The 26612-nt window shown below is 42.2% G+C and overlaps 1 protein-coding gene across 1 annotated transcript in view; it reads left to right on the top strand.

Annotated features, from left to right (window-relative positions):
* The window catches only part of LOC115094189, a 158151-nt gene that overhangs the window by 54715 nt on the left and 76824 nt on the right, over positions 1–26612 (top strand). Inside the window, exons 2-3 of the mRNA XM_029606979.1 lie at positions 12915–13122; positions 14614–14668. Of these exons, the coding sequence (XP_029462839.1) occupies positions 12915–13122; positions 14614–14668 (263 nt within the window). The remainder of the gene's footprint in view (positions 1–12914; positions 13123–14613; positions 14669–26612) is intronic.

Consider the following 26612-nt stretch of genomic DNA (forward strand, 5'->3'; position numbering starts at 1 on the left):
TCGGGGGAAGGGGGAGGGCCGTATGGCAATATGCCGGCGCCATTTTGCAAAATGGCGCCGGCCATATGGCCATATTGCTGTACGGCAAAATGGTGCCGGCCGTACGGCAACATGATTCGAGTGCAGGAGGTCGTTCCCGGACCCCCGCTGGACTTTTGGCAAGTCTTGTGGGGGTCAGGAGGCCCCCCCAAGCTGGCCAAAAGTCCCTGGGGGTCCAGCGGGGGTCCGGGAGCGATCTCCTACGCTCGTGACGTTGGGGGATAGGAACCAAAATGGCGCCAGCGCCATTTTTCTATCAACGCACCCGTGGCCCGAGAGTGGAAGATCACAACGGGACCCCCCCACTGGACCCCAGGTAATTTAAGACATTTGGGGAGGGTTCGGGAGGGTGGGGGATTTATTTTAAAGGGTCGGGGTGGGTTTTAGGGATGTTTTAGTGTGCCGGTTTTCCCGCCCTCCCCGATTTACACGATATTTAAAAAAACAAAACCGCGACGATTCGATTCCCTCCCCCCCCCAGCCGAAATCGATCGTTAAGACGATCGATCACACGATACACATCTCTACTGGGGATATGTGGTCGGATTTTCTTTTACCAGTCAGGACTCTAGCAGCTGCATTTTGGAGTAATTGCAGTGTTCTTAAGGTTGATTTAGGAAGGCCTATTAGAAGAGAGTTGCAGTAGTCCAAACTGGAGAAGATGAGGGCTTGTAGGACGGTTCTGAAATCATGGGGGTGAAGCAGCGGTTTTAGGTGTTTGAGTATTTGAATTTTGTGGAAGCCTTCTCTTGTTCTTATTGTGATGTGTTTTTTGTAATTTAGATCATTATCTAGCCAAATACCAAGGACTTTAACATTATCTTTAAGTTGAATTTGAATGTTGTCAAATTGGAAGGGTGGAGTGGATATTGTACCAGAGTTTTTTCTTGCGATTAGAATACATTCGGTTTTGCTCATATTTAAACATAATTTTAGGTTGTTTAGCAGCTTTCGTCCTGCATCAAGGTGTGAGGCTGCTTTTGACATTGCGTCTTCTAAGAACCATGAGTTCCTGTCCTCTTAACCAGCGGTTCTCAACCTGTGGGTCGCGACCCCGTTGGGGGTCGAATGACGATTTGCCAGGGGTCGCCTAAGACCATCGGAAATATGGGTTTTTTGTCTATTCTAACGTGTAAAATTTGTCATTGTACAAATTTTTTCCATTGGTAGTTACTATTTTTTACTATAATTGTCATTCGAGGATAGATGTTGCAGACAACTGAATCAGAATGATTTCAAACATTTTAATTGTCGCAGCATAAATATTTTTAACAGTTTAAATTACTGTCCATCAAACGGCGTGGTGTAACGCAACGTTACGCCATTGTGGGATCAAAGATATTTCTATGATGAAGATTTACGCACGTCGTGACGTAATTGAAAAGCACTGCCATTTCTAATTAGTAATAGGCCATCGTTTTATAGTCCATGTTATTGAAGGTAATATTTTCATTATGGAACAATCCATGAAAATGGATCTCGAACAAAAGAACGTTAAGAAAAGAAAATATAATGACGATTTTTTACGGTATGGTTTTACTTCAATAGTTAAAGCAGGAATTGAGAAACCCCAATGCGTTATTTGTAATTAAGTTCTATCAGCCGAATCTATGAAGCCGAACAAACTGAAACGTCATTTTGATAGCAAGCATCCGAGCTTTGCCATGCTTTTCAAATTTTCACATAAGTATGCAACATGAATATGGTGAATATGCAATAGAAAAATAAATAAATGCAAGTCATAAAGATAAAATTTCATTTATTTGTAATTTAGTTATAAGCAGAAATATATACAGTACAGTTACTTAGGCCTATGAACGAAAATAATTTTACGGTTGGGGTCGCCACATAGTGGGGAATTGTATTAAAAGGGTCGCAGAACTATAAAGGTTGAGAACCGCTGCTCTAAACTAAACATTCTATGCCATCGCCTCTCCGGGCGATGGCAACTTCTCTTAAGCTCAGCCAATTCAACTGTAAAGCAAGGGGAGGATATTCTCTTCCTATTTATTGTTGTAGGTTCGGAGCTGGGGATGGGTGGTGGACACCACCTCCAGGGTGGTACAGGATGACAGGGCAGACTAGAGTTAGGTTGGGCAATCAGGTGAGGCTGGAGCAAAGGATGATGTGCAGGCTGGGCTGGAGCTCAGGAATGGAGAGCAGACTGGACTGAAGTACAGGAACAGAGTGAACATAAGAGCATAAGAAGAACATAAGAAAATGCCATACTGGGTCAGACCAAGGGTCCATCAAGCCCAGCATCCTGTTTCCAACAGTGGCCAATCCAGGCCATAAGAACCTGGCAAGTACCCAAAAACTAAGTCTATTCCATGTAACCATTGCTAATGGCAGTGGCTATTCTCTAAGGGGTAGATTTTAAAAAGCATTTACTCGAGCAAAACTGGTTTTTGCTCGAGTAAATACACTTTACTCAAGTAAGTGGGTTTTTCAAAATTGCTACAATATATGCCATTGAATTGTCCATAGGATTTACTCAAGTAAGTGCACTTTACTCGAGTAAATAGCTTTTGAAAATTGCTACGATACTATGTCACATTTACATGCGTAACTCCTTTGAAAATGACCCCCTAAGTGAACTTAATAGCAGGTAATGGACTTCTCCTCCAAGAACTTATCCAATCCTTTTTTAAACACAGCTATACTAAATGCACTAACCACATTCTCTGGCAACAAATTCCAGAATTTAATTGTGCGTTGAGTAAAAAAGAACTTTCTCCGATTAGTTTTAAATGTGCCCCATGCTAACTTCATGGAGTGCCCCCTAGTCTTTCTACTATCTGAAAGAGTAAATAAACGATTCACATCTACCCGTTCTAGACCTCTCATGATTTTAAACACCTCTATCATATCCCCCCTCAGTCGTCTCTTCTCCAAGCTGAAAAGTCCTAACCTCTTTAGTCTTTCCTCATAGGGGAGTTGTTCCATTCCCCTTATCATTTTGGTAGCCCTTCTCTGTACCTTCTCCATCGCAATTATATCTTTTTTGAGATGCGGCAACCAGAATTGTACACAGTATTCAAGGTGCGGTCTCACCATGGAGCGATACAGAGGCATTATGACATTTTCCATTTTATTCACCATTCCTTTTCTAATAATTCCCAACATTCTGTTTGCTTTTTTGACTGCCGCAGCACACTGCACTGACGATTTCAATGTGTTATCCACTATGACACCTAGATCTCTTTCTTGGGTTGTAGCACCTAATGTGGAACCCAACATTGTGTAATTATAGCATGGGTTATTTTTCCCTATATGCATCACCTTGCACTTATCCACATTAAATTTCATCTGCCATTTGGATGCCCAATTTTCCAGCCTCACAAGGTCTTCCTGCAATTTATCACAATCTGCTTGTGATTTAACTACTCTGAACAATTTTGTGTCATCTGCAAATTTGATTATCTCACTCGTCGTATTTCTTTCCAGATCATTTATAAATATATTGAACAGTAAGGGTCCCAATACAGATCCCTGAGGCACTCCACTGTCCACTCCCTTCCACTGAGAAAATTGCCCATTTAATCCTACTCTCTGTTTCCTGTCTTTTAGCCAGTTTGCAATCCACGAAAGGACATCGCCACCTATCCCATGACTTTTTACTTTTCCTAGAAGCCTCTCATGAGGAACTTTGTCAAACGCCTTCTGAAAATCCAAGTATATCTGAAAATCCAAGTATATCTACTGGTTCACCTTTATCCACATGTTTATTAACTCCTTCAAAAAAATGAAGCAGATTTGTGAGGCAAGACTTGCCCTGGGTAAAGCCATGCTGACTTTGTTCCATTAAACCATGTCTTTCTAGATGTTCTGTGATTTTGATGTTTAGAACACTTTCCACTATTTTTCCTGGTACTGAAGTCAGGCTAACTGGTCTGTAGTTTCCCGGATCGCCCCTGGAGCCCTTTTTAAATATTGGGGTTACATTTGCTATCCTCCAGTCTTCAGGTACAATGGATGATTTTAATGATAAGTTATAAATATTTACTAATAGGTCTGAAATTTCATTTTTTAGTTCCTTCAGAACTCTGGGGTGTATACCATCCGGTCCAGGTGATTTACTACTCTTCAGTTTGTCAATCAGCCCTACCACATCTTCTAGATTCACCGTAATTTGATTCAGTCCATCTGAATCATTACCCATGAAGACCTTCTCCATTACGGGTACCTCCTCAACATCCTCTTCAGTAAACACCGAAGCAAAGAAATCATTTAATCTTTCCGCGATGGTCTTATCTTCTCTAAGTGCCCCTTTAACCCCTCGATCATCTAATGGTCCAACTGACTCCCTCATAGGCTTTCTGCTTCGGATATATTTAAAAAAGTTTTTACTGTGAGTTTTTGCCTCTACAGCCAACTTCTTTTCAAATTCTCTCTTAGCCTGTCTTATCAATGTCTTACATTTAACTTGCCAGTGTTTATGCTTTATCCTGTTTTCTTCTGTTGGATCCTTCTTCCAATTTTTGAATGAAGATCTTTTGGCTAAAATAGCTTCTTTCACCTCCCCTTTTAACCATGCCGGTAATCGTTTTGCCTTCTTTCCACCTTTCTTAATGTGTGGAATACATCTGGACTGTGCTTCTAGAATTGTATTTTTTAACAATGACCACGCCTCTTGGACATTTTTTACTTTTGTAGCTGCTCCTTTCAGTTTTTTTCTAACAATTTTTCTCATTTTATCAGTTTCCCTTTTGGAAGTTTAGCACGAGAGCCTTGGATTTGCACACTGTTCCTTTTCCAGTCATTAAATCAAATTTGATCATATTATGATCACTATTGCCAAGCGGCCCCACCACCGTTACCTCTCTCACCAAGTCCTGTGCTCCACTGAGAATTAGATCTAAAATTGCTCCCTCTCTCGTCGGTTCCTGAACCAATTGCTCCATAAAGCTATCATTTATTCCATCCAGGAACGTTATCTCTCTAGCGTGACCCGATGATACATTTACCCAGTCTATATTGGGGTAATTGAAGTCTCCCATTATTACTACACTACCAATTTGGTTAGCTTCCCTAATTTCTCTTAGCATTTCACTGTCCATCTCACCATCTTGACCAGGTGGACGGTAGTATACCCCTATCACTGTAGTCTTCCCTGACACACAAGGGATTTCTACCCATAAAGATTCAATTTTGTATTTAGTCTCATGCAGGATGTTTATCCTACTGGACTCTATGCCATCCCGGACATAAAGCGCCACACCTCCTCCCGAGTGCTCCTCTCTGTCATTGCGATATAATTTGTACCCCGGTATAGCACTGTCCCATTGGTTATCCTCTTTCCACCATGTCTCTGAGATGCCAATTAAGTCTATGTCATCATTTACTGCTATACATTCTAATTCTCCCATCTTACTTCTTAGACTTCTGGCATTAGCATACAAACATTTCAAAGTTTGTTTTTTGTTTGTTTGAAGGCTGGATTGAAGCTCAGAAACAGAGTGTGTAGGCTGGGCTAGAGCTGCATGGAGATAAAAGTGAACTAGAACACAGGAACAGACTGGAGATGAGTGGAGGTAAGAGTGAACTGGAAAACTGGAACAGACTGGTACTGAATGGAAGTAAGAGTGAACTGGAACAGACTGGAAGTGCGTGAGACTAAGGGTGAACTCAGGAACAGACTGGTACTCAGACAGGACAAGGACAACATAGACCATGGACATACCTGGGAACATTTGAGTTTTGCTCACCCTGAGATTTCTCAAGATTAGTGGGTGGGGGAGGATTGGGGGGGGGGGGAATGGGGGAGGGAAGAGAGCAGGTACAGCAACACAACACACTTTCTCTCTTCCTTCCCCCAACAAACAGTTATTCCTTTACCATGGGCCTCTGCAATCCTCATGCACAGGGCCGGTGCAAGGGTCTGTAGTGCCCAACTCACCCTGAGTTGAAAGTGCCCCTCTTACAGTGGTAGTTATGTTCTCCCGTGAACCATATTCTCCCTTGTACAGTGCTCTCTCTCTCTCACTCATATACCTCCACAGGAGGTCATCATGTACGCAAATGGCACCTGCTTCTTCATCACCTTGGATGTCTGTGCCACTGAAAATCCACATGATCCACAAGTTAACTGAGAGGAGTGTGGCAAAGTAAGAAATAGTGCCACCTGGAGATTTTATGGTCCTGTCCAGACACCCAATAATTTGTTTAAATTTCCGGAATCTCTGGGCTATATCCGGAGAGTTCCCAGGTATAACCATGAAACATAAAGCCTGAAGGCATCCTAGGCAAGAAGGCCCTGAGGGGTAAGACAGGCAGAGGCCTAGTAACAAAGAAGAGACCTAGGGAGACCTCAGGGCTAGGCTAGAAGTCAGGGAACAAGAGAGGCTTAGAACCTAGGAAAGTCTCAGGGCTAGGCTTGACTGAATAGAAGGCCTGAGGCCACAAGACAGGCACAGAAACCAAAAACAGAAAGCCCAGAGGCTAGTGGACAAGGCACAGAAGAACAGGAGTCAGAAAGCCTGGAGGCCATGAGACAGAAAATAGAAAGGCCACAAAGCAAAGGTAGCTAGAACAAGGAGCTGAGTAGAACCCGATGCCAAATCATTGAGGGAAAGGACAGGCAAGGTTAAGTAGGACAAGAGTCTGGATGTGGTGCAGGCAGGAGAGAGGGGCCTGGACCGCCTGAGAGATGTTCTCATGGCAATCCCCTGAGTGGAGGTAGAACAACAGGCGGAGGCCAGGGACCAGAGATGTGCTGGAGAGTACGGTTCCAAGCAGGGTTTGCTGGGGTCCCTTGGAGGAGGAGAGGCTGCACAGCAGCCAGAACTGTAACCTTTATTCTCCCTTTCTTAATTTCCACTCCCTCTACCTTCATAGTCACTTCCATCAAATACCATTCACTGCTCAAATTCTCAACATCCCCCTCATTCAACCTTCATCCAACAATCATCCACACATTCATCCACTTTCTTGTAAACTTTTTCAGGAATTCCTTCATTTACTAGAAGATTGTTGACATTCCTCTATTTGATTTTTTCCATCTAAATCCCCTAAAAATGTAAAACTAAAATTTATCAAAAAATGATCAGTTCATAAGACCTCTTCCATGCCCTAAAAGGTCAATTCCCCTTTCGAAATAGCTATATCAGAACCAAAAACTAAATCAAGAAGATGCCCTTTAACATGAGTCGCTCCTATCACTATTGGACTCAAATCCTCTATCCTTAATACATCTAAAAATTATGAAATCTTAAATCCTGAATTCTGATCTTTATGTAAATTAAAATCTCCTAACACCAAAAACTAGGAATATTTAGAAGCCAATACTAATAAACTCTCCAATACCTCTTCCTCATGAGCCAATAAAAAATCAGAAGGGCAATACTATAAAGAAATTACAATGGGTTCCAATTTTATTAAGATACATTCAGATCCTGGTATCCGGTCAACAAAGAGATGTTTCAATGGGAGGATTTTCCTAAAAATAAAGGCGACTCCTTCCCCACATTTACCTATAATGGAACATAGTCAACATGGATTTACCCAAGGGAAGTCTTGCCTAACAAATCTTCATTTTTTTGAAGGGGTTAATAAACATGTGGATAAAGGTGAACAGGTAGATGTAGTGTATTTGGATTTTCAGAAGACGTTTGACAAAGTCCCTCATAAAAGTCATGGGATAGGAGGCGATGTCCTTTCATGGATTACAAGCTGGTTAAAAGACAGGAAACAGAGAGTAGGATTAAATGGTCAATTTTCTCAGTGGAAAAGGGTAAACAGTGGAGTGCCTCAGGGATCTGTACTTGGACCGGTGCTTTTCAATCTACCTTATAAATGGTCTCTGACCGATGGCCCGCAAATGCGCAGTAGAGAGCAGCTCTACCGCTCATGCTCGGGCGAGCACGTCGGTCAGAGCCGAGCGTGCCTGAAAAAAAAATGGCGCTGGGGCCGCAGGCGCGGCGGCGGTGAGGAGCAGGAGTGGCGGCGGCGAGAAGCAGGAGTGGGAGGAGCAGTAGCGGCAGCAGCGACGACGAGCAGTAGCGGCGCCGCGTGCGTGCGGGAGGGACCCCCCCCGGAGATCTTCCGTCTGCCGGTTGTGGATGATCTGAAAGGGGAGGGGATTGAGAGAGGGGGAGTGACTGAGGAGAGGGAAGAGAGAGTGAGGGGAGGAGGGAGAGAGTGAAGGGAAGGGGAAGGGGGAGGAGAGAGTGAGGGGGGAGGAGAGAGGGAGGAAGGGGAAGGAAGGGGAGGGAGGGAGGGAGGAAGAGGGAGGAAGGGGAGCGAGGAAGAGGGAGAGGGAGGAAGAGAGGAGGGAGGGAGAGGTAGGGAGAAGAGAGGGGGAGGGGGGAAGGGGAGAGGGAAGGGGGAGGGAGGGAGAGGGAAGGAAATGGACCGAAAATTTTTTTTTTAAATGTAGCCCGTTGTTAGGGGCTTAACGGCTAGTATATATATAAATGAACTGGAAAGGAATACGACGAGAGAGGTTATCAAATTTGCAGATGATACAAAATTATTCAGAGTAGTTAAATCACAAGCAGACTGTGATACATTGCAGGAGGACCTTGCAAGATTTGAAGATTGGGCATCCAAATGGCAGATGAAATTTAATGTGGACAAGTGCAAGGTGTTGCATATAGGGAAAAATAACTGTTGCTGTAGTTACACGATGTTAGGTTCCATATTAGGAGCTACCACCCAGGAAAAAGATCTAGGCATCATAGTGGATATGGATAATACTTTAAAATCGTCAGCTCAGTGTGCTGCAGCAGTCAAAAAAGCAAATAGAATGTTAGGAATTATTAGGAAGGGAATAGTTAATAGAACGGAAAATGTCATACTGCCTCTATATCGCTCCATGGTGAGACCACACCTTGAATACTGTGTACAATTCTGGTCGCCGCATCTCAAAAAAGATATAGTTGCGATGGAGAAGGTACAGAGAAGGGCACCAAAATGATAAAGGGGATTGAACAGCTTCCCTATGAGGAAAGGCTGAAGAGATTAGGGCTGTTCAGCTTGGAGAAGAGACGGCTGAGGGGGGATATGATAGAGGTCTTTAAGATCATGAGAGGTCTTGAACGAGTAGATGTGACTCGGTTATTTACACTTTCAAATAATAGAAGGACTAGGGGGCATTCCATGAAGTTAGCAAGTAGCACATTTAAGACTAATTGGAGAAAATTCTTTTTCACTCAACGCACAATAAAGCTCTGGAATTTGTTGCCAGAGGATGTGGTTAGTGCAGTTAGTGTAGCTGGGTTCAAAAAAGGTTTGGATAAGTTCTTGGAGGAGAAGTCCATTAATGGCTATTAATCAATTTTACTTAGGGAATAGCCACTGCTATTAATTGCATCAGTAGCATGGGATCTTCTTAGTGTTTGCGTAATGGCCTGGTTTTGGCCTCTGTTGGAAACAGGATGCTGGGCTTGATGGACCCTTGGTCTGACCCAGCATGGCAATTTCTTATGTTCTTATGTTCTTATACTAGCACTGGTGAATATATCATTTTCTTTAGGACAAATGTGAGTTTTAACTACTCCTGTGCTTTTTGTTAACGGTATCTCAGAAATTAATATTAAATCTATATTCCTATCCACAATATCATGTATCTCTAACCAATTTTTACAAACAGAATGTGCATTAATAAGAACAGCTTCACCTTCAACCTTTCCCTTCCCCTCACAAATACTTGAACCCAGCCTACCTACACAATCCAAATTAATTAAATACCTCTGATCCATAGATATCAACTCCTTCCCACTTTCCCCACAACCTCCCTTTTGGTTATATCTACCCTTGCCCCACACAAAATAAATCAATTCTCCTCTCATTATTTTAATCCCAAATAATTTCACCAAGAGGCTCCTTAAGAGGTGACCCTCTAAGGCTCACCACAGCGGCAACTGCAGTAGTGGCTCGTCTCAGCGAGGCTATAGGTCCCACCAGGTGATGTTAGCAGAGGTAGGCTGGAACCAGCAGCGTCGAGTCGAGGGGAGCAGGGTTACTGACCCGGATGGACCAGAGAGAGTATATGCCTACAGCTGATGTTTTAATGGCAGAGGCAGGCCCTGACACACAGCCCCAAGAATGCACCAGATCTTCCTGTGACAACTGCAGTAGTGGCTTATCTCAGCGAGGATATAAGTCCTGGCGATTGATGTTAGCAGAGGTAGGCAGGAACCAGCAGCGTCAAGTTGAGGTGGTAGGGCTACTGACCCAGATGGACCAGAGAGAGTCTTTGCCTAGCGCCGATGTTTTAATGCTAGAGGCAGGCCCTGATGCACAGCCCCAAGACCGCACCAGTGGCAATTAAAGTGGCAACTAGACTACATCATTGGAGGCAGTAAATTGATTCACTTTTCATCTTCTGGGCGAATGCTGTTCATCGCCTTCTGATAATGGAACTGATGATTGGAAAGCAGAGTTATCCTAGAACAAAGTAGAAAACACTGGACATTTGGCTCCCAAATATGGATTCTTTACCTTCATGTACTAGAAGTTTGTTCTTGCATTCTTATTGACGGTTTGTTGATGGTTACTTCTTATGGGGCGGGAAGGAGGGTGATTTGGATTTCTGTGGGGATTTGTCAAGGTTCCTTTGTAAAGATTTGCTGTATGCCTCATCGGCTAAGGAACAAAGCCGTCATGTCGTGTATGTATTTTGAATTATTTATAATAAAAACAGATTTAAATTATAAAAAGTTTGAACAAGTTTCTGGAACAATTATAAAGGTGGACTTGGGGAAATTTACTGGTTATCCCAATGATAAGCAGCATCAAAATCTATTGAATTTTTGGGATCATGCCAGATACTTGTGTCCTGGATTGGCCACTGTTGGAAACAAGATATTGAATTTAATTGTTCTTTGGTCTGACCAAGTATGGCAAATCTAATGTTCTTAAAAATTATTGTATCTTGAAAGCCCAGATAAGATATATTCCATGTACCAAAAAAAGCTTGAAGGAAGACCAAACAACTGCCAGCATGGTCTAATGGTGAGATGAAAGAGGCAGTGAAAGCCAAAAGTGCATCTTTAAAGAAAATGGAAAGCATGCCAAATGAAGAAAATAGGCAAGAACATAAGTCCTGGCATATTAGATGTAAAACAGCAGTGAGTCTGGCCGAAAGAGAATTTGAGAAGAAGCTTGCCATAGAGGCTAAAACTAATAATTAAAACTTTTTCAAATATATCTGAAGCAAAAAGCCTATCAGGCAGTAAGCTGGACTGCTAGATGATCGAGGGGAAAAATGATAGAAGCTATTCTTATATACAAACTTTCTGGCCATATAGATAGGCATGGCTTAATGGATAAGAGTGAGCATGGTGTTAGCAAAGGGATATCTTTCCTTATCATTCTATTAGATTTTTTTGAAAATGTAAATAAACATGTGGATAAAGATGAGCCAGTTAATATAGTGTATTTGGAATTTCAGAAGGCATTTGACAAAGACCCACATCAGAGACTCCTCTTTTTCTGCTATACCAGCACTTCAGCCTGCAGCGACACACTGGTTTGGAAACACTGGTTTATAAAATCATGCATGGGGTGGAATGGGTAAATAAAGGATGGTTATTTACTCTTTCATATATGCTAAATCAAGGGGAGTCTCTATGAAACTAATAATCAGCAGATTTAAAACCAGTACAGATCCCTGGGTTATGCCATTATTGACCTTTCTCCATTTAAAAAACTGACAATTTAGTCCTACCCTCAATTCCTGTCTTCTAACCAGTTACTAATCCACAGTAGGACACGCCTCCTATCCCATGATTTTGTAATTTTCTGAGAATTACATTCTCATGGAGACTTTGTGAAATGCCTTCTGAAAATCCAAATACACTTTATAAAATGGATCACCTTTATCTACATATTTATTTACACCATCAAAACAATCTAAAAATTGGTAAGGTAAGACATTCCTTTGCTAAAAACATGTTGACTCTTACTCATTAAGCCATGTCTACCTCTGCATCCAGTGATATGGAGGTCTATATTCAGACACAGTACAGATAGCAAAGTTATCTGGCTAATTTTGGTGGCATATTCAGCAGTGCAGCCACACTATTAAGTTAGCCGGTTAACTATAGCTGGCTAGCTTTAAGACAGCTCTTTGACTCGACCAGACTTAGTCAGCTAAATCATATGGCTAATTCTGAATACTGGAGTTAGCAAGTTAACTTAGCCGACTAACTCAACTCCTCAATACGCCTCTGGACTACCCCAAACTTATCCAGCTAAATTCTAACTCCTTAACTTTATCCGGAAGTTAGCCGGATAAAGACTGAATATAGCCAGGTATGAATATGGACCTCTTTGTTTTTAAGAATAGCTTCTACCATTTTGCCTGGATCCAACATCAGGCTCACCAGTCTATAGTTTTCTGGATCACCCCGTAGCTCTTTTTAAACATTGACCTCACATTGGCCATCTTCCAGTCTTCAGGTAGCATTGATGTTTCACTCAGTGCACAATGAGGCTGTGGAATTTGTTGCCAGGAGATATGGTCAAGGCAATTAGCATAGTGGAGTTTAAAAGAGGTTTGGACAAGTTGCTGGGGGAAAAGACCATAAAACATTATTAGCTAAGTAATCTAGAGAAAGCCATTGCTATCCTTGAGAGTAACAAGAAATAGATCTAATTTATGGTATCTTGCTGGATACTTGTGACTCAGACTGGCCATTGTTTAAGACTGGATCCTAAGATTGATGATCTGATCCAGCATAGCATATCTTATGGGAATTTAACCCGTCCCCTTCAGGGCAGTGCTCAGCACTGCCACTGAGCCACCAGGCCAGGCCCAAGTTATAGGCTTTTTATCTTTAATATACAGTTATGCATAGCTCATAGCTAACATCTCATCAGTCAGACACTAAGGTTCTCTATCCTTTTACCTCCTTTTATGTCCTCTCTAGCTGGCATATTACTGCGCAGAGGGTGCTGTGGAGCAAGCGAATAAGTCTAGTGCTCTGTCCCGTCATGCCTTCCTGAATGCCCAGGATCTTGGTGAACGGCTGCTGAAGAACCTCAACTACTCAAGCTACCATGAAGTCTTTCAGAACTGGGAGGACTTACCAATGGGTTACGAGACATTTCAGAAGATCCTGCACAAGGCTGAGACTGGTAATTAGAAAACCACTTGCACCATCTCTGTTTCCTCCAATCACTGCTCCTCTCTCTACTCTCCTCCATCCTCCACTACTGCAAGGCAAGGGTTATAAAAGCAGTGCAATAAGCCAATCAGGTGGTTCCATTTCCTCCAAAGTAAGTGATGTTATATATCACACTTTTTCATCAATATGGTTACTTCTAAATTATGACTCTAATTCTGATGTTAAATATTGTAGTATTGACTGACTATATTGTCTTGTAAACATGAATTTACCCTTATAACCAGATTATGATGGTCTGGAAATAAGATTTAATGCTAAAAAATGCAGCGTTATGCATTTAGATTGCAAGAACCTTAAGACAGAGGTACAATATTGGGGGTGATATCTTTCTAAGCATGAAATAAGAGCAGGATCTGTGGTTGATTGTATCTGATGATCTTAAAGTGACCAAACAGGTAGATAAGGAAATGGCAAAAGCAAGAAAGATGCCTCGCTGAATAGAGAGAGGAATGGTCAGCATAAAAAAAGGAGGTGATATTGCTTAAGTCCCTGGTGAGATCTCATTTGAAATACTGTTTACAGTTCTAGAGACCTCATCTTCAAAAGGATATAAACCAGTTGTAATTTATCCAGAGGGTGGTTGGTAAAATGATCAGTGGTCTTCATTCCAAAAAATATGGGGACAGACTTAAAAATCTAAACATGTATACCCTACAGCAGTGGTTCCTAACCCTGTCCTGGGGACCCCCCCCAACCAGTCGGGTTTTCAGGATATCCACAATGAGTATGCATGAGAGAGAATTTGCATGCACTGCCCCCATAACATGCAAATTTTCTCTCATGCATATTCATTGTGGATATCCTGAAAACTCGACTGGTTGGGCGGTCCCCAGGACAGGGTTGGGAACCACTGCCCTAGAGGAAAAGTGGGATAGGGAGATATTATAGAGATATTAAAATACCTCCAAGGTTTCCATGCATAGGAGGTGAGCCTCTTTTAAAGGAAAGGAGGTTCTAGAACGAAATATCATGGGATGAGAGTGAAAAGGGGCAGACTCAGGTGTAATCTAAGGAAATATTTCTTTAGAGAGCGTAGTGGATATATTGAACAGGTGGTAAGGATTGTAAAGCTGAATAGTTGTATGATAGGCAGACTGGATAGGCTGTGCGGTTTTTTTCTGCTGTCATGTTATAAAATTTGAGCAGCAGCTGGAGTTGATAACTTGAAATCTAGGAATGCTGAATACTATGAGAATGTGCTAAAATAGTAAAAATGATTTAACAAAATAAATAAATTGACCACTCCCGGAGTGAGGTTTTGAGGACCAGGGTGGGGGAGAGATTGCTGAACCCTTTGAAAAAGAAAAATAATTTACAAGACCAGCTTTATGGCTACTGGATAGTGAATATCATCTAAGGAAATACATGGAACAACAAAGATATATGTCTGTTTATCTGTTAGTCCCTCTCACTGATTTATAATCACACCTTCTGATTTCAGTGCTATCAATTCCAAAATGGAAAGAAAACGTCTCCCGCTGTCCCTCCTGCAGCAAGTAAGTAGAGCTCTGCTCCATCTATGCGTGTTGGGGGAGGGAAGGACTATCAGAGGAAGTAGGAAGACTGCAGGGTCTATATGTATGTGAATATGAATATGAATGTATACATTTTCTAAGGCCAATATTTAAAGAAATGTATAATGAATATATTGTCCAGCTAAAGTTAGCTGAATAAGTTATCAGAGATAAATATCCTCGAATAAATGATTTGGGATATCCTCAAATAAATTTATTTGGGACATCCTGGCTGTAGTGTCTTTTAGAAGCAGGAGATCTGAAATCTCTACAGGAAGAACTGTTCTGTCAAATAGTAGTGAAACCAAAACGGCAGGGGGCAATACTGACCTGGTGCTTACCAATGGGGACTGTATTTTTGATGTTGTAGTGGATGATCATTTGGCCCCAGTGATCACTAGTTGGTGTGGTTCAATATTCAATGGTGAGGACCCAGAAGTTGAAAATGTAATGAAAAAAGGTTAGTGTTTATAAACTAGAAGAGATCACAGGAAGAGGAAGACAAGCAACAATATCTGGAACATCTAAGAGAAGCTGGAAATGTAGTCAGGAATTCAAAGATGCAAATGGAAGAAAAACATAGAAAATTTAGTAAAACGTGGAGAGAAGACTTTTTTTTAGATATGTAATTGATAAGAAGTGCAATGTGGCATTGTAAGACTCAAAGCTGAAGCGGAGGCAAATGTAGAGGTTGACAAGAAAAAATCAAAATTGCTTTACAAATATTTCTTCTACCTTCTGCTCCTCCAGTCCCGAACCTATGGGTATATCCTCTCATCCAGTACATATGGAGGCAGAGGTCTAAAAATGTATTTTTTTAATGACATATATGTGATGTTTAGAACCAATGACATATATGTGATGTTTAGAACCAATACAACCAGTGTTCTCTGCCTTCAGCCGTTGGATGGGAGTTTAGAGTTTTGCTCTTGCAGCTATATAGAAGAAAAAAGTGAACTTGTTTTCTAGATTCAGCCTTTTTACTATTGTCAAAGTGGTTTGATTTGTGGCCATGCTCCTGCAGTGAAGTGAGCCTTAGAGACCATAATTTTTTATTGCTTCTTTACCTTTGCGCTAAGGAGTCTCTGCACTCTATTTTCGGCCACTTTTTGGAGAATTAGATTGAGTTATCTGCTTTTTGAAGCGAGTTTCTGCCATAGCTGGGAGCTGATTTTTTAATTATCTCAATGTCGGAAAAGGTTTGTCACTGCAGCGGTTGTGGTGCAAAGTGCAATTCCTCTGAAGGAACCTTCTGCACCCGTTGCTGCAGTAAAACTGAATCACCTGAATTACTAAAAGCCTCAGTGACAGCAAAGAAGGTATTTGAAGCAGGAGATAAGCAGAAGCCTTTGTCTAGGGCACCTTCAGTTACAGGAGAGCCGTTGGCGACAGCCGTTCTAACGGCTGACTCAGAAGCGGCGGCCATTTTTATTGACACGTGGAAGTGTCGTTGTCAAGAGGAGGTCCTATTTTAAGTCAAGGACCACCCAAATTCGTTCCAGGGCTTGATTTTTTAACTGAATCAAAACAGGAAGCCTCTGGAAACAGCTCTGGAGCGTTTTTACCAGCGTTTTTCAAGTTTTTACATAAGGCTTTTCATGCCTTACAGGAGGGGCATGATGATACAGAGCATGTTCAAGGTGATTTTTCTGCTGAAGTTTTTAGATCACAAAAGAGAAAAAGGATGGATGCAGACGAGGCTGAATCTTTTTCTTTGGATTTGGATTCCCCACCATATTTAAGAATAGAAGATGAGAAAGGAGGAAATGTGATTGAATCTTTGGAAGGTGAGATTCAATCAGCAGAGAATGAGGAGGTACAAATCAGGTTGTTCCATAAGGAAGAGATGTCTGCATTAATATTGCAGGTATCTGCTGCACTTGGCCTTGAGAGGAAAAATATGTTCCAGGTTGGGATTCAATCCTGAGGGACAGCTTCTACTTTTCCTCTCCACCCAGAAATTGAAGCTATGATTATGGCTGAATGGGAATTTCCTAAGGCAGGATATAGATGTCTAAGAATTTTCAATAGATTGTACCCTTTGCCTTGTAAGGTACTGGATCATCTTTTCCAATAGCCTAAGGTTAATGCAGCAGTTGCAGTTGTTGCTAGGAAGACTACTATTCCTGTGGAAGGAGGTGCTTTACTTCGTGATGCCAAGAATAGGAAGTTAGAGGCAGTACTTAAGAATCTTTTTTCTGCAGGTGCATTTGTTCTATAGGGAGCAGTTTGTGCCAGTTATGTTGCTAGATCTCTGCTCATTTGGATACAAAATGTACATGAGGTAGCTGGCTCAGTAAAGATAGAGTTGGCTATGGACTATATTTCTGATGCTTTATATGACACAATCAGAATTTCGGCTAGATCTTTGGCTCTTTCGGTGGGAGCCAGATGGCTTCTTTGGTTAAGAAATTGGTCTGCTGACTCTTTATCAAAATCTAGACTTTCTCGTTTACCTTTCAGGGGTAAATACCTGTTTGGGGAAGAATTGGATCATTTAATGAGGAATATAGGTGATACAAAGGTTCAGAGATTACCTGAGGATAAGGTTAAACCCAGTTTTATGGAAGCCATAATCACTTTATGGAAGCTAAGAGATATAGACCGGGCAAGCAAGTAATGCCTCAATCATCTAGAGGTAAAATATCTCAGGCCTTTCGTGAGGCAAGAAGACCAAGGGGAGATGTTGTCTGCTCCACTGGCGGTCCAAATACTACACAATGAAAGCAGGAGGATTCATTTTCTAGGAGAGCCTATAGCGGGTTTTTCTTGGAGAATGGATCCACATTACTTGAGATCAATGGGTTTTGGACATAAATCAATATGTTTACACCCCAGAGTTAAGAAAAATGGTAAAGGATCATTTTGTAATCTCTCCTGCTCATTTGCCCATTAAAGTTGCTGCAGTTCATAGGACATTGAACAAGTTGAGTCAGTTGCAGGCAATTTGTCTGGTTCCAATATCAGAACTTCAAAAGGGATATTATTCAATTTATTTTGTGATTCCAAAAAAGGATGGTTCTTTCAGATCTATTTTTAATCTAAAAGGGGTAAATTAGAATATATAAATCCCTCGATTCCATATGGAATCTCTTCGCACGGTTATAGCCTCAGTTCACAAGGGTGAATAGTTATTATCCTTAGATTTGAAAGAGGCTTATTTTCATATTCCAATGAAGCAAGAATTCCAGAAATGTCTTGATTTTTGTATAAATGGTCAACATTTTCAGTTTGTTGTTCTACCCTTTGGACTGGCAATGGTGCCAAGAACTTTTACAAAGGTTGTGGATGTAGTAGCTGCCTTTATAAGAAGGAAAGGAATTTTAATTCATTCTTATTTGGATGATTGGTTAATAAGGTCCATACTCTGAAGGGGTAATATCGACAGAGAAGGTAGTCTCTTTACTTCTGCGTTTAGATTGGGTAATCAATTTTACAAAGAGCCATTTACAGCCCTCCCAGAAGTTGGAACATCTAGGGGTGGTGTTCACTTCTGCAGCTGATATGGTATATCTTCTGCAGAAGAGAATTTTAAAGCTTTGTGCCAGGGTGAAAGAATTTTCAGTGCAGCGAGCTCCAACTGCTTAGCATTACCTTCAACTTTTAGGTTCGATGGCTTGAACTCTAGAGTTAGTGCCTTAGGCAAGAGCTCACATGAGACATCTGCAGATTTTGTTCCTTTCAAGATAGAATCCACAGACTCAGGGTTACCAGGTGTGTCCTCCATTATCTAATGAGATTCAAGCATCTCTAGAATGGTGGACTCATTTGCCAAATTTAAAAAAGCATACACCTTTAGAGAGTCCAGTTTGGGATGCCAGTCTGTTAGGCTGGGGAGCTCATTACAAGGATCTTTATACTCAAAGTTGCTAGGGTCAAAGTGAGACATAGTGGCCAATAAATCTCTTAGAGACCAGGGCTATCAGACTGGCTCTATTGCATTTTCATCCACAGCTTCAAGGAAAAGCAGTGAAAGTTTTATGTGAAAATGCAACAGCTGTTGCATATATAAACAAGCAGGGAGGAACAAGCAGTCAGGGTGTCCTGGAAGAGACAGATCTCTTAATTGCTTGGGCTGAGAAACATCTGCCTGGAATGCCCTTCCGGAGGAAGTAGTGAAGACCAGAACTGTGAAGGACTTCAAAGGGGCGTGGTATAAACACTGTGGATCCATAAAGTCTAGAGGGTGGCTCGCGGAATGATGGCTACTACCTGGAGATAATACCCTTATTCAATAAACATACACAAGGTTAATGAGACTCCAACATTGCTCTATGCTTCAACAGCAAGAGGAAATGTGGAAAAAAGGATTTGCATTCACAAAAAAGCGGGGAGTCGCTTGCTTATTATGGCGGTTGCTACCCCAAACCAAATAAGCCTGATATTTCACTTTCAATGCATATCCAGCGTAGCTCTCTGCTTCAACTGCAGGGGAGAACGAAGAAAAGATGATTTATATTCAGACAACAACCAACAAGAACTGAATTACATAGTCTGGGTAAACAAATATAAGCATGGGTGTAGCTTGTTTGTTATGGTGGTTATTACCCTGAATCAATTAAGCCTGATACTTCACTTGGAATACATATCCAGCACAGCTCACTGCTTCAACAGCAGGGGGGGATGAAGGAAAGAGGATTTATATTCAGACAACCAACAAGGACTGAATTGCACAGGCTGGGTAAACAAATAAGTTTGGGAGTAGCTTATTGCAGTAGCTTATAAGCAGCAGTAACTGCTGCTTATTGCAGCAGTTACTACCCTTAACCAATTAAGCTAGATATTTCACTTAGATGCAGTTCCAGCACTGCTCTCTACATTAATGGCGGGGGTGGAAGGGAAATAGAACCAAAAGGTTACTAAGGGCCAAGAGTAACAGATAAGTATGAGAAAAAAAAATCCCAAGTGTGAAAGCTTGCTGGGCAGACTGGATGGGCCGTTAGGTCTTCTTCTGCCATCATTTCTATGTTTCTATGTTTCAGTTGACAGCTCAACACATAGCAGGTCAGGTCAATGTGCAAGCAGATTAGCTAAGTTGGAATGTAATAGATCTTGGAGAATGGAAATTATGCCAGGAGACCTATTCGCAGATAATGCGGAAAGGGGGGCCACATCAATTAAATCTAATGGCTTCCAATCAAAACAAAAAAGTAAGGTTTTTTAGTTGCTGCAGAAAAGTGAACAGCGAAGGAAAAGATGCTTTTCAACAGAATAGGAGGGGTTACAAGCTTCTGTATCTTTTTCCCCTCTAATATCTCGATTGTTAAGGAAAATAGAGAAAGAGTATTGGTGGTGCTAGTAGCTCCCGATTGGCCAAGAAGACCATGGTATGCAGACCTAAGGAGATTATTAGTAGATCAACTCCTCTTGCCACAGGTCAAGAGCCTTCTACATCAAGGTCCTGTAGAGATTTATTTATTTATTTATTTATTTATTTAACATTTTTCTATACCGAACTTCATGACAAGATTCATATCAGACCGGTTTACATAGAACTTAGGGACTAACTAAACATAACCAGATAGAGGATAGAGGAACCAACTTCATTCTTGTTTACATCTTGGCTATTGAAAGGGCAAGGTTAGCAAACAGAGGTTATTCACCTTTGGTGATTAGTATAATATTACATTCCAGAAAGAGTTCCACTTCTCTATCTTATATAAGAGTTTGGCACATACAGGAATTTTGTAGGGAAAGGAAGTTATCTCCATGGAAGGTACAAATAAGGGATATTCTTACCTTTTTGCAGTGTGATTTGGATAAAGGGTTAGCTTTGAACTCTTTTGAAAGTTCAAATAGCTGCCATTTCATGTTTTTGGGGGAAAATTAATGGTAATTTGATTTCTTCCCATAGGGATAGTTCCCATGTAAATCGTCCTCCAATTAGATCTGTTTTTCCTCATTGGAGCTTAAATTTAGTTTTGCAAGCATTAACTAATTCCCCTTTTGAGCCTTTAGGTGAATCTACAATTAAGGACTTAACCCTTAAAACAGTCTTTTTGGTTGCAATTACTTCTGCAAGGTGAATTTTGGAATTGCAAGCCTTGTCATGTCAATCCCTTTTTTTAGAGGTTTATGAAGAATTCAGTTATTCTGAGGCTAGTTCCTTCCTTTTTACCTAAGGTAGTATCTTGTTTTCATATGAATCAACATCTTATTCTAACTACTTTTAAAAAGAGGGACTGTAAGGAAGGTTTAAATATGTTAAGTTTTCTGGATGTCAGGAGATGCTTAAAATTTTACCTTGAGAAAACTAGGGTTTCTTGAAAGTCTGAAAGGTTATTTGTTCTTTTTTGTGGTCCACATAAGGGAGAAGCAGCTTCAAAGACTTCAGTTACTAGATGGCTGAAGAATACTATTTCTTCAGCTTACTTGTTACAAGGTAAAATGATACCTAAAATGATTAAGGCTCATTCAACACGAGCACAAGCTTTGTCGTAGGCTGAAAGATGTTCAGTAAGTCCACTGGAGATTTGTAAAATAGCAACTTGGACATCTTTGGGAACATTTGCAAAGCATTATAGGTTGGATCTTCTCGCTAGACAAGATGCCATTTTTGGTTCTTCTGTCTTGAAAGTGGGATTGTCATCCACCCACCTTTAGATGGGCTTTTGTATTTCCCATAGGTTCGGGACTGGTGGAGCAGAAGGTAAAGGAAGAAGAAATTATGTCTTACATGTTAATTTCTTTTCCTTTCCTCCTGCTACACCAGTCCAGAACCCCAACCTTTACATTTAGAGAAAAAAAAAGTTCTAGTCAAAATTATTTTGAATATTTCAGATTTACTGTTTGTTGCATTTGGGCTTGGCTTCCTTCAAGTAAGAATTGCAAATCAATCATTTTATTTGTTGTATTAATTTCAGCTTTTAGGCTGTGGCACTACAAGATTACTATTAATATTTAGAAAATTGTTATTTTTTTTCTGATACTTTTTAATTGTTAATTTTAGCTTTGATAGTTGTTGCGACCGTCACTGCTCTACGCCCTCACTCCGCCCTCTTTACCTCTGTGGCGACTCCCTCCGGGTCTGATGGACGGCTGGCTGCCACGGTGTCTCCATGCCGTCTCCCTCCGGCGTCCCCAAACTGGCTCGAGGTTGCAGATCCGCCATGTTGCCTGAAGACCTAGGGCGCGCACGCACACGCACTCTGATTGAAGTACCAGCAAGAGCGCGAATCTCAGGGGCGTCCCCCTGAGATGACGTCATCCGCTTCCAATATTTAAAGGTCTCTGTTTTGCTAACAAACTGAGTTAGCAAGGACTTGCTTTGGCTGTCCAAAGCTACTCTGCCTCCTCGGACTTACCAGAGGTACCCGCTCCTCGGGAGCCTCGCTCTTTTTCTTTCTTTCAGAATCCAGATAGGAACCGGTACTCGCTCCTCGAGGGCCCATGTTCCTGGACACTCTGAAGATTCGCTACTGCTTGGAAGCTATCGCTGCTACAAGCAACTGTGAGTTACCATCGCTCTCTCAGAGCTTTCCCTGGAACCAGGTACTCGCTCCTCAAGGGCCCAAACCTTTCCAGCTCCTGAGCTTCCTTGAGACCTTATGTGAGTTTTGTCATCTAGTTCTGTTCATGAACTCTGCCTACTCTGCCTACTCACTTTCTACAGTTTCTCAACAGGTCAGCCATCCTGGATCGCTGTTCCAGTACCTGAGGAACTACAGCCCTGCCGGGCATATCAGCTCACTACTGCCACCTCTGGTGGTTTCAAAAACCTGTTTAATAAAAGAACTAATGTGTGTCTGACTCCATACTAAAGCCTAGCCGGTGGTCCCTCTCGGGATATCCTCCTGGGGGCGTGGTCATCTGCCACCGGCCCAAGGATTCACCTACAACTATATCAGATTCATTACAGATTGCTACTCCTTAGCAAGACGATATCTGAGACACTACAATATTGCTACCTCACAGCTCCATCACAGAGCTTTCCTAACAGATTGCTACTCCTATCTGATCGCTCCTCCCATTAGATAGCAGATCTATAACCGATTGCTAACTCCTCCCTCTTTCAGGAGCCCACAACACAGATTCCTAACAATAGTATTAAACTGGTTATCCCAGGACAAGCAGGATGCTAGTCCTCACATGTGGGTGTCGTCACTGACAGAGCCCTATCGTGGGAAAACTTTATGTCAAAGTTTCTAGAAAACTTTGACTGGCCCTGTGAGACCACTGAGCATGCCCAGCATGCCATGATATTCTCTGCCACAAGGGTCTCTCTTCAGTCTTCGTTTTTCCATGCTGCTGTAGGCATTGCGGAGCAGGAGCCATTGCGAGTCTCTCACAACAATTTTCTGACTGAAAAGTCACATTTTTCAATAGTATTTTCTCCCATCGGGATCTCTCGGGGTTTTTCACCGGCTGGTAAGTACCTCTGTCTCAATTTTACTCTTTGAGTAAAATATAAATTTTCTCTCACGAATTCCCACATTTGGTCATCGATGGCTGTCGACCCAAAATGGCTATGGGCTTCAAAAAATGCCCTATATGTAACCGGACAATGTCTATCACCGACCCACACCTCGAGTGTGTGTCTCGGTGAAAAACACGATGTCAACACTTGCCCAAAGTGCGCGGAGATGACGGTAAAAGGAAGGAAGGTTCGTCAAGAAAAAATGGAACATTTGTTCCATCTCCAACTTCTCCCATCTCCTTCGACATTGTCGAAATCGTCTCCGGCTGGAGCTACCAAACGGGTCCTGATCAAAAAACATCGTCCGGAAGGATCAGGGGATCACCCGTCTCCAGCTTCGTCAACGGCATCGATGAAATCAGTCGGGCAGCACAAGACAAAGCATCGTCATCGACACCAACATCCATCCACCTCCGAATCTCTTCCCCTGGAAGAATCGAGCGCACAGCGGCCACGTAACCAGGAAACGCCGATTCCTTCAACGCCTGGGCCTGATCAAAAGGAAACATCGACACCTGAACCTCCACAGGGCTCTGTGGAGGATTTGCCACCAAAGCCTCTGCCATCGCGTACAACTGCTCTGACTTCACCAGTTGTAACGCCGAAATTGTCTGATTTTATCAGGAAAGCGGTTATCCAGGCTCTTAAGGAGCAGCAAGCAACTCCGGCGACCCCGCTGATGCCGGTGCCAGGATCAAACTCGATACCCGCACCGAGGCTGATTACTGCATCGACATCGATTCATGCACAGATACCGACGAGTTCATCAGTGCCGACATCGATACCAACACCATTACTGTCTTCGACACCATTACTGGCACTTCCATCGATACCAGCATCGATACCAACCTTCATGCCATTGATGCAGGCGCCGTCTGGGGATCCAGAAAAGCACGATTTGGCATTCTTTCGAAATCTCTTGAGAAGATATCAAGATGTTATCGATGCCCTTCCATCAAAACCATCAGAGGACACTTCACCAAGGATACCCTCTGATGATCCACAACCAGGGCCTTCGGGCCTTCATCAACCATGAAGATCTCCCCTGCTCTCTCCATACAGGGATCATCCAAATGACACCTGGGACGATGATCATACTGATACATCCTCGGAGGACTTCATGTCGGAGCCTTCACCTCCAGACCAAAGAAAAAAGTCTCCACCAGAGGATTTGTCTTTTACCACCTTCATTCAAGAGATGGTGGATTCCATACCCTTTAAGCTGGTTGCAGAAGAAGATACAAGACAACAAATTTTGGAGGTGCTTCAATTTGTCGACCCTCCAAAACAGGTATTGGCTATTCCAATACATGAGGTACTGCTGGATCTCCAACATCGTATCTGGGAGCACCCAAGTTCTGTCTCTGCTGTTAATAAACGAGTAGATACAACATATCTCGTACAGACTGCTCCTGGATATCAGAAATCGCAGCTTCCACACCAATCCATGGTAGTGGAATCTGCTCAAAAGAAATCAAAACGTATTCGTCCACACTCTTCAACCCCCCCAGGTAAAGATCAAAGATGCCTCGACTCCCTGGGTAGGAAAGTCTTTCAAGGGGGCTATTCTGAATACCAGAATTTCCTCTTATCAACTCTACATGCCACAATATCTGAGGAATCTGTGGAAGCAGATGGAGGAGTTCATCAAATCCTTACCACAGCAATCCCAGGAAGCAGCACAGGCAATTATACATAAAGGCCTGGAGGCGGGGAAGCATGAAGTAAAGGCGGCTTACGATAGCTTCGAGGCAGCTTCCAGGACAGCGTCTGCTGGAATTAGTGCTAGGCGTTGGGCATGGCTTAAGGCCTCTGACCTCAGGCCTGAGGTCCAAGACAAGCTTGTTGATTTGCCATGTGTTGGGGACAACCTATTCGGTTCAAAGTTCCAAAATGCCGTGGCACAATTAAAGGAGCATTCAGAGACCTTACGCCAATTGTCACAAGTTCCACAGGAACCCTCTGTACAGCCATCTCGTCGTCCTCCCAGACGTGAACCCAGACGCCCATACTACCATCAATGACGTTACTACCCTCCAGCATCGAGGGGCAGATCCACTAGGCCACAGCAACGTTCCCAGGCCAGTCAACCACGGCCTGCTTGCCCTCAGCCTCCGCCACAGATGGGATCTGCGGCTGGATTTTGAGACACAGACCAGGGAACAAAACCATCTCCTCAACCCTCGAGCAGATTTACCAGTAGGAGGCAGAATATGTATTTATTTATTTATTTATTTTAAGTTTTTCTATACCGGCATTCGCGATAAATATCGCATCATGCCGGTTTACATTTAACAAGTGGATAGGGAACAAAAAGGTAAAAAATAACATTGATCCTAATAATAGTAATAAATAATGATAATAGTAATGATAAAACATTAACACATTAAACAAGAGAAAGGCTAAGGAATGCAGTTACAATAAAACAAGGGAGTAATACAACTTGGAGCATAGAAAAAGAAGCAGGGGATTAAATAGAGAGAGTATATATGTCAGACAATGTGCTTGAAGCATTAATGAATTGCCCTTATGAGGTAGGGATGTTAATTACCATGATTAAGGCAAAGTCTGAGCGACTATTTAATAATGGAATAGGTTCAGTTTAGTTCGGGAAAGGCTTTCATGAATAGCCACGTTTTGAGTCTTTTCCTAAATGTGGGAAGGCAGGGTTCCTGTCGCAAATCTGGTGGGATGGAATTCCACAGTGTTGGTCCTGCAGTGGAGAAAGCTCTGTCTCTGGTGGTTATGTGCCTCATGGATTTGGAGTGTGGTACTTGTAGGGTTTCTCTATAGGATTCTCTGATTGGTCTGTTGGACGTAAATTTTTTGAGAGGAATTTGAAGGTTGAGCTGAGAGTGTTGATGTATAGCTTTGAAGATAGTGGTTATGGATTTATATATGATTCTGTAGTGAATTGGCAGCCAGTGCAGGTCTTTGAGGATTGGTGATATGTGGTCTCTTCTCCGAGTATATCCTATTTTTACAACCTTTGGGCAAAAATAACAACAGACCAATGGGTACTTTCCATCGTAGCTCGAGGTTACAAACTCAATTTCCTCTCACTTCCAACAGAATCTCCACCAAAGACACATCTGCAGAACGAATCTCACATAATTCATCTACAAGCAGAATTATCCACCCTTCTGAGAGCCAGAGCCATACAACTTGTGCCCCGGACTCAGCAGGGCAGAGGATTCTACTCCCGTTATTTTCTCATTCCAAAGAAAACCAGAGGCCTACGTCCCATCCTAGATCTCAGAAATCTCAACAAATTTCTGAAGAAAGAAAATTCAGGATGGTTTCTCTAGGCACCATGCTTCCACTTCTTCAAACAGGAGATTGGCTTTGTTCTCTGGATCTTCAAGACGCGTACGCTCACATTCCAATATTCCCTACTCACTGCAAATATCTACGCTTCATGGTTGGTCAGCAACATTTCCAATACAGAGTTCTGCCATTCGGACTTGCCTCTGCTTCCAGAGTATTCACAAAATGTTTGGCAGTAATTGC

The sequence above is a fragment of the Rhinatrema bivittatum genome, chromosome 6 (assembly GCF_901001135.1).
Source record: "Rhinatrema bivittatum chromosome 6, aRhiBiv1.1, whole genome shotgun sequence".
NCBI lineage: Eukaryota > Metazoa > Chordata > Amphibia > Gymnophiona > Rhinatrematidae > Rhinatrema > Rhinatrema bivittatum.